The sequence below is a fragment of the Sesamum indicum genome, linkage group LG15 (assembly GCF_000512975.1).
Source record: "Sesamum indicum cultivar Zhongzhi No. 13 linkage group LG15, S_indicum_v1.0, whole genome shotgun sequence".
In the NCBI taxonomy this organism is placed as follows: Eukaryota; Viridiplantae; Streptophyta; class Magnoliopsida; order Lamiales; family Pedaliaceae; genus Sesamum; species Sesamum indicum.
In genome coordinates, this window is record NC_026159.1 from 3,852,065 (window position 1) to 3,860,861 (window position 8,797).

The 8,797-nt window shown below is 36.8% G+C and overlaps 2 protein-coding genes and 1 long non-coding RNA gene across 4 annotated transcripts in view; 2 read left to right on the top strand and 1 right to left on the bottom strand.

The window, feature by feature from the left end:
- On the top strand, positions 6-1,061 carry LOC105177778. The gene is made up of 3 exons (XR_849073.2): positions 6-79; positions 183-247; positions 746-1,061. It is a non-coding gene; the product is annotated as an uncharacterized LOC105177778 (long non-coding RNA).
- On the top strand, positions 1,448-5,889 carry LOC105177780. Its single transcript, XM_011101029.2, is given in 10 exon segments — positions 1,448-1,820; positions 1,915-2,059; positions 2,366-2,534; positions 2,621-2,879; positions 3,074-3,091; positions 3,094-3,149; positions 4,259-4,441; positions 4,551-4,636; positions 4,891-4,975; positions 5,238-5,889. Coding segments are annotated over 10 exon segments (1,326 nt in total). The 5' UTR covers positions 1,448-1,630; the 3' UTR covers positions 5,373-5,889.
- Positions 5,462-8,797, bottom strand: part of LOC105177779 (probable prolyl 4-hydroxylase 9) — a 5,086-nt gene continuing 1,750 nt past the window's right edge. For both annotated transcript variants that reach the window (XM_011101028.2, XM_020699156.1), the window contains 4 exons: positions 7,914-8,011; positions 7,216-7,281; positions 6,988-7,107; positions 5,462-6,337 (listed from right to left, as the gene is read on the bottom strand). In XM_011101028.2, coding sequence (XP_011099330.1) covers positions 6,245-6,337; positions 6,988-7,107; positions 7,216-7,281; positions 7,914-8,011 — 377 coding nt within the window. In that variant the 3' untranslated portion in view covers positions 5,462-6,244. The remainder of the gene's footprint in view (positions 6,338-6,987; positions 7,108-7,215; positions 7,282-7,913; positions 8,012-8,797) is intronic.

Sequence of the window (8,797 nt, forward strand, 5' to 3'; positions counted from 1 at the left end):
TCGGGTCGGGAGCATGAACAGAGAGATGGCAATGGAAGAATATGTTAATACTTTAGATCGGGCCGTCCCAGGGTGGAAGGTGAAGGAGACTTTTGTTAGTACAAAAGTTTGCATTAAGTTAATTTAGATGTTTCTTGAACAATTAAGTAGTCAGTACATCCTGAATTTCTCCTGTGGCGCAGGCTGTGGGTGCAGGGGCTAACATCGACCCCGCCGGAAAAATATTGAGTTGAGGCTGAAATTTAAGGTAACTTTCAGCTGTCAGTTGATTTGGTCTGTCATAAGAGGTAAATCATAGTGCGCAGATTATCATGTGATTTTACGTACTCAAACTTATAGAACGACGGTAGGATTTTAAGTGCAAGGGCCATACTCTACATGAGAATGAACTATGCCTGCATTGACTTATAATTCCTTGAAAGGCAAGCACCGAACAAGGTGTGAACTGTGAAGTATTCATCCTAACTACTTTCTAGGAACTTTATAGCGACTTTATGTCTTGGTGCTTGTCTATGCATGAAAACCTTAATACAAGGTGCACTGCGTTCTACACAATCTTTCTGTCTACTCATTGTTTCGGCTAACATTTAAAAGAACATGATTTTCTTTCTAGTAGAAGGTCCTTCTTTAAACAATTAGACTGCAAGGGCAAAGCATGGAAATTTGAGTATGTGCTGTTCTTGCTGCTGTTCAACCATCAAAGTGGATATTATTAGAGAAGCTGATTAGTTTAAGTTGCATTCAGGTCAAGAAGCAAGACGACCTGTTCGACTGCTGGATGGTCTTCTCGACTGGAGAGTGCACCGGCCGGCTAGGTTACTGCTGCACAAAAGGATCCGAAGATTAACGCCGCTCGTCCCCAGCTAGTTATTACACTAGTAACCACACCATTCAATACAACAAGAACTGATTACTTCAATTCTGTATTAATTTATAACTTGTTCTTATGTCAAGATCAGTACTCCCACCTCCATCCTAATATTTTGTATACCATTTATTGATTATAACTTGAAACAATATTTTACATTGAATGATGGAATTACCATCATACTTGATACTTCTGTCGCTCTCTCGCACTCTCTCTCTTGCTTTTCTTGCTCTAATTTTCCAATCTTGTCAAATTTGATTAATGTAATTAAGTACACTTAGACAGTTGAAGAATATCCCAATAGAAAACTAGTTTTATTATTACAAAAAAGAAATTTTAAGCACGCTTTGGGAAAATATGGAAATGTTGCTACTTTAACATGATGATGCAATGAACAACCCACTTAAAACTCAGAACTTCGGCAACTACCATGCACCAGTCTCACATGGCAATGCAAACAAATTCACATGTGGGCCGAGCTAATTTTCGGTCATGGACCCAAATGAGGGTTGCGGCTTTTTTATCCTTGGGCTGAACTATTAGTTGGTATTTACTTTACCAGGAGCAGGCCCTTTTTTCACTTCTTCTTCTTTCGTTTGGAGAAGCCTACAGCCCCATTTTCCAGCTAAAAACCTCACGATCTTGCATCAAGAAAGAAGCAAACCAGTTGATGTATTTGAAGGAGCACTTTTAGTTACGATGATCCGTGTCACGGTTTCTAAGGATCTGAACAATTAGCGTTTCTGTTTCTCCTCCCGAGCAATGGGAGTTGTAATCGAATCCGAAGTCTGGGAACTAAACACAGCGCTATACATATTCTTGTTCATCTCCTGCCTCTTTTCAATCTTCTTTTTGCCCACCAAAACCGCCGCAAATGTCTTCGATCACGCTTCTCCCGCTTCTTTTCTTCGGTTTCAGCGGAACTTTCTTGTCCTCTTCGCTCTTTCCTCAGGTCCCTTGATTTGCTGGTTTGCTTTGTGTTATTTACGTGGGCTTCCTCTAATTCTTTTTTTGCTGACTGGGGTTTATTTTTTTTGTGTGAAAAGTAATGGAGGGGTTGTGGGCTATGTTTGGAGAATACGAGTTGGCCTATTATGGATTGAGTAAAGAGCAATTGCTGAAGTCTTTATACATTGGATTTGCGGTCTCTATGTTTATTGGGAGTTTTCTTGGAGTGCTTTCTGATTTACTGTGAGTGTAAAGGATTTAATTCAATCAGTTGTGCCATTTAGTTTCATTTCTACTATGGAAGTGTGTTCTTTTGATCTCCTTTCTTGGCGCTTTGTAATTAAGGCTAGACCTGCAAGCTCTCATAAGAAAGGTTGTTAAAATTGTGTAATTTATTGAACTTTTTAATTACTTCTTAAACAGTAGTTACTTGAAAAGGTTTTGTTTTATGGGCATGTGCACAATGTTCTTCCTCGACAGCTGTTTTGCATTTTATAAGCAAATGTCTTAGAAGTAGAGTTTTGATTGTTTGAGGATTTATTTGAGCAGAGGTCAGAGGAAATTCTGCTTGTTGTTTTACATGCTGCATCTTTCCGTGGGCATATGGAAGATAGTTAGTGGAAGTCCAACTATTTGGTTGGCTAGTATCTGCCTGTCACTGGCCTCTTCAATATATTACTTCAGTTTTGAGACGTTGATGGTAGTCGAGCACGACAAGGTTTGTTTTTAGGGTTTTCTCTGTAGCATATTGCCTGGTGCTGCTCTGTAATCACTGATGATAACTCTGCATTTTTTCTTTTGCAGCATGGGCAGCGGCAAGATTCACTGAATGATATGTTTTGGTTAATGACTTTTGTTGAATCTGCATCTTTTATCGGCAGCCAGGTTCTTGGTAACTATCTCGTTGATGGTAATGTGAACAAAAACATTACTTCGATTTGGAACATAACAGTGGTTCTGGCTGTTATTGCTCTTATCTATGCTGCTCGATGTTGGAAAGAAAATCCCCAAAAATCCACATTCAAGGATTATCAAATGTCATTTTGTAGACATGTTGCCAGTGGTATGTATTGGAACTTGGTTGGTTTATATCAGAATGTAATCATAAATACTTATATATGTATATGTACAATGGAACAACCAAATATTATAATGGATACATCCACTAGAAAACCAGTATAGTTTTTGAATTTCTTTAACGTTGTCTGAAAATTCCTGCAACCTTCAAGTGATTAACTTTACAGTTACATTTGATAGATAAAAGGATATGGCTGCTATCAGCATCCACTTCTCCGTTGCAACATTCTGGATTCTTTGGGCTCCCACTATTGTTGTAAGTTTTTTAGTGCAACACATTGTCCCTTGGTTTTTCCCTTACCATGTTAAAACACTTCTCGCTCAAATCTCATTAGTAGTTTATGCAGATTTTAGTGCCCACTTGTGATCTTTTTTTTTCCGCCCGTTGCTTTTGCACTTGGATATGGGTTATGCCTGTATAAGCCAAATACTATAGGATAGTTTGGTGTTTACTTTGCATGATTGGAGCCCAATACAATAGCTTGAGCCCAGCATTATTTACTATAGAAGCTCCATAACTCATCCCACCAACCTTGGTGGGTTGAGTTATCATGAGAATAGTAGCCATTGTGCAAGGACTTGAAATGTCTTTTTTGTCCCCAATTCTTCACTTGCATTTACCTTCACAATTGTGCTGGTAGTTTTAATTCTTTTATTTTTTTCGTTGGTAATTTTACTTTAAGTTTTTTAACTGTAGCAATATTTTTCGCGGGATTATTTAGTAACAGTGAATAATTTTTATTTGTAATGTTATTTTAATTACGTTGTTTATAAAATTCTACATAATTTGTTATTTCTGTTTTAGTTTAATGTGACGACTGAGATTGTTTATTTGGAATTTTTTGTAAATGTGTGTGCCGTAGTGTATATTGCACAATGTGAGAACTTATCTTAATTTTAAACTAATTTATCTATGCTATGGTTTTTCAAATGGACTTAAAAATATAAGAAGGGCAACAATGTCATTTGGCCTTTATACAAGTTTATCATATCAAGTAAACATACTAATTTTTAACCTTAAAATATAATACACCAAAGTAAACAGCTATTAAAAAATCTCAGATTTTTTAGTCATTCATTTAATTAAAGATATCACCAATTTAATTGAATACTAAGCAAACGGGGCCTTAAATTACCAAAAGATCTGGAAGCCCAAAACAGATTTCTGCATTTTTGCATGACTATAAACTTAACACGTGCTGTAAGCGCCATTTCCTTCTCTCTAGTAAAACTTATTCTGATATGTTCTAATCTCCATTTTGAGTTGGCACTTGGAATCTTCTTTTATTCGAGTACTTTTTGTTTCTTGGTTAATGATGCAATGTATGGTAAATCTCTGAAATTTGTTTGACTTTATTTTTATAGGCTGATGGAAGAGAGGTGTCATTGGGTTTAATATATCCTTGTTTTCTGGGTTCAAAGATGCTCGGTAGCACTGGATTCCCATGGTTTTTCCATGGACCATTGGCTCTTCGGATAGAGGAATGCCTAATGTATGCTTTTATTATAATGGGCATTGCTATAACAGTCGTTGCCTATGATTATCAGGTGTTAAATCTTACATCATTGATCTGTTGGTGAACAATTTCCTTAACCTTATTGCTGTTTGATTTTCAAGATTGACATTCTAGTCTAAGATTGGATGTCATATATACAGGAGATTGGACTTCTTGTGACACTGTTCTGCTTATTTCATGCTTGCATTGGTGTGGCTTTGCCATCTCTTGCCAGATTAAGAACCATGTAAACTGTTTTTGCTCTTCTACTGTTTTTCACTTATAACCCCTTACCTTGTCATGTGAGGTTTGCTTGCATCTGCTATTGTTAGTTCTTATTGATTCACTTCATTTATACATGGTATCTGGCACCACAAATATCCTCCTGCACTTAATTCATATGAGCTTATAGATGAAAGTCGGAAGCTATTATGGACCAGTTATCTGTTCTTATGGAAGGTTTAATTTGTTTTCTGATCCATCTTCCCGCTCTATGTATAGGCATGTGCCAAATGAAGTTCGTGGAGGAATGATGAGCCTGTCTCTCTTGCCTGCAAATGCAGCAGTCTTGTTTTTTCTAGTCCTGGTATGTTTTGTAACCATGTTGATTCATAATTGGAACTAGAAATTATTATAATTGGTTTGTTGATGATGGTTTTAATGATAGAGTTTAATATGGGCGATATTCAGTGTAAAGTAGTTTAAAGGGTCTTCTAGCATTCGGAGCTTGTGGGATGTAGAGAACCACTGTTTTGTATACTTTAATAGCCATCTTTTTTTTGTTGCTTTCAGAATTTTCTCTAAGATCTTTTCAAATATGTGAATAATTGTCATTATGTCGATTGCAGAGAGGTTACTACCAGTTCATTGGGAATTCAACTGTCATTGCATTTGCAGCTCTTGGGCTTTTCTCGGCCGCCGGTTGCATGTATACACTAAAGAGGTGGGGAAAGCAACTACACCAGAGCAAACACAACTTGTGATCTGTATATCATCTCTCTGAAGTTCATTCTTGGCAAAGTCTCCGAGGTGGTAATTGTTTACCAGGCGCGGTGAATCTGATCTTTTGACATTTTCGAGGTGAAAACTGAAGTTGCGACAGATGCTGAAATTCTGTTCATGAAGCATGCATGAAAAGGAAATGAGGGAATCAAGTAGAGCATAATTCTCCAAGGTTCTCTAGACTTGTGGGAATTAAGAGGAGGTAGTTATGAGGTTGCATGTCTAAATCTACATTCTTCATCAGGCAATGACAGTTGCTTCTAGGAGAGCATACACACTGGCTGTTAGATAATGTATCCATCCGTGTCTATTCCTTTCAGGTCTCTATGCCTGTCAGTTGGATGCCTTTCTACCCACTGAGCCAGAATAGGAGCTACACTAGTCACAAATTATTTAAGGTCTAGCATCGCTTAAGAAGTTGTATAGACCTTTTGCCTGGTACTTTTATAAGTTGAACTTCTCAAGTCTGCGAAGTTTTGAGTAAGGACAATTCTTTTCTGAAAGTTGTAGAAGTAAATTACGCATATAACATAATTACTGCATTGACAGCATGAATGGAAATTAAATATGAGTGGGGAAAAAAGAGGCATGACTAAAAAGATATGGGGCTTGAAAAATTGGTTCAATTGATTGTGCAAATTATTCTTAAATAATTCTCATGGCACTATGGAACCCTTAACATGGTTTATGTACCAATTTTCTCGGAAGAATTTGTAGTTTTGAGTCGAAAGATAAATGTTACGAATACTATATACACTGCAAAACTTGTTGAGAAGTCCAAGTTTCATAAAAAATGGATGCCATGTTTCTGATTCTAAATTCCGCAAAAATCCTCATAACTCCTTTACGTCTATTAATATTCATCATCCTGCTCTTGATCCCTAATCCATTTGGTGGCTACCCATTTTTCACCTTTGATTACTGGACAGCTCCCATGAAGAGATGTCTGCACAAAGTACCGAAGCCATGCACAGTGAGAAATATCTCATCATTAGGACAAATGGGATGTGATTTTTAGCAAGTAATGAACCCAAGCAACAGGTAAACACGACAGTTTCCATGTGAGAATGCAAGGTGAATGTCCTTAACTACAATAAGCTTTAGTTGTAGCATCGCAATAGCTCAAGACAACCTTTTTCACATGCAAGTCAAAATCATTTCTACATCTGTGCTGCTTCAATCATCTCACCAAATGTTCTAGGACTTCTGGTTAATTGAAAACAACCGATGTAGCTAAACGCACATCCTATACTCTTAAAATATCTGGAACCACTTACCAAGGGAGAATGATTCTAATGAAACTCATGTCCACTCACCATTTCCGTCATAGCACTCTCTGCTAATCAGAATTTCAACAACTCATCTTATTGCATGCTACCTCATTAAAGCAGAGATAGAGAGTCCTGACGCAATCTAAATCAAGTTGTTCCTGATCCTAGTTTCCTACTTTTCCTAGATGTTTCAGCTTATACCCATCTTACAGCTATCAAATGAACAAAAAACATTAATAATAGAATGCAAATGATATAAGGTGAAGCCATTAAATAAAAATAAAAGCTGATCTGAGGAAGATGGATATATAGCACGGCCACTCACAGGATCAATTGTACCATTCGGGAACAGTGAGTAGAATAAAAGTCCATCTCCTCTATGTGGCCTTACTTTTAGACCAACACATTTGCGGAAATCATAATTGGCATCCATGTTTTGCCCATTCTGTACATAAGAAAACATTGAGTAACAGCAAATTACAGCATATGAGGCACCCCACAGGTAGCACTGACACGAAGAATCTGGGACCTAGCAAACGGGCAAGGAGCTTACCTCAAAAGGGAACATGGTTTCACCCCCTTCTTCAACATCAGATAAATACAAGAGGAAAGAAGCAACCTGATAAATTTCAAACAAAAGTGAGTTCACACAATTAAAGCATTACAAACTAACAAAAACTGCACATGTATAACCCCAAAAGTGTGGGACATTGACAGACTTAGAGAAAGTTATATGAAATCTTTGCATCAATGAACGGTTTAGATGTCATTTAGGAACCAAGAAGTATCAATGCAGAATAGCAAATTTGTGGAGGATAGGATCCAACTCATCAGAGTGATTCGTCTTTACCCTTATGAAATTATTAAATAGTAAAAGTGCTAAAATGAAAAAGAAGAAGAAAAAGAGATATAACCATAAAATCTGGTATACTTAAGTTGATCCAAAAAAAAGTACAAAGGAATTTCGTAAAAATTTCATATTGTTACCACTCCGCAACACTGTTGTATGAGAAATATAAATATCATTTTCAAATTTCTTCGATCAAACTCCAGGTTCGTTGCCGTGAACCAAAGGTAGAAAAAAGGTAAGACAGTATCATATGACATGTTGCCTAAAGGTTATCGGCAGTCTCATGTCATTGATTGTTCTATACAACCACCCCTATATTTCAACTTTCTGCACACTAGGCTATAATTTATAACTGACTGTTAAAATGCCATAACAATAATCTAATATTAGGATCCTGTTACCCTTTGGCTCTTCTGCGGACCATACTCGGCAGGATTGAAAGCATCATAATGCGAATGATATCTCTGTCCAATCTCATAGCGCAAGACATTGAAGGCCTACAAGACAATTATAGACATCACAGAAATTTATTGAATTAAGAAGATATCATAAGTTAAACAAGTCAAGTCAAACCAAGTCATACAAGTCCAAGCAGCAATATCATCTCCTGGACCAGCACACAGTAATTGCTCAAACAGAAAGAAAAAGAATGGGTTTGAAGAACTTCAAAATCTTGATTGATCGTGTTGGTTGAAACTAAAATGTATTCCAGGTTTCATATTGCCCATTGTACACAACAACCATCGCAGTGCAAATTCAAATCTAAGTACGATGCAAGAAAACCATTCTGGGTACAGTATTATACCATGTGGAAATAGAGGTTGTTGCTTTGATGACTGATGAGTAGCAAAATATTTGGTGAAAAGTGCAGAATAGCATTTGGGTTACTAGCACAATCACACATTTATGATATTGGAAAGATATTCCCCATGACATCCAAGATTGATGTTTCATGGTAACTCTACAAGCTAAACTTGCTACCCATCAAATATATTGTTCTCAAGCATAAATCATTTGACAGGAAATCCTAGTATAAGAAACTGCTAGCAAGCTTATTAATTTCATCCCCGTCTGTTACAAGGTGTTAGATGATTTTACAGGCTGATATCTGATAGGGGAGTGCATTTTATTTTATTGTTGAAGCTAGCATTCAAGGGCATACATATGAGCCTATACATATTTTTTAAGTTTGAGTGCCAAAAAGGCATCATATTTTTGGCATATCATAAAGATGAACTCACTACCATAAATACAAGTCAAGTGGAGATGAAAAGAAAAACAGCTT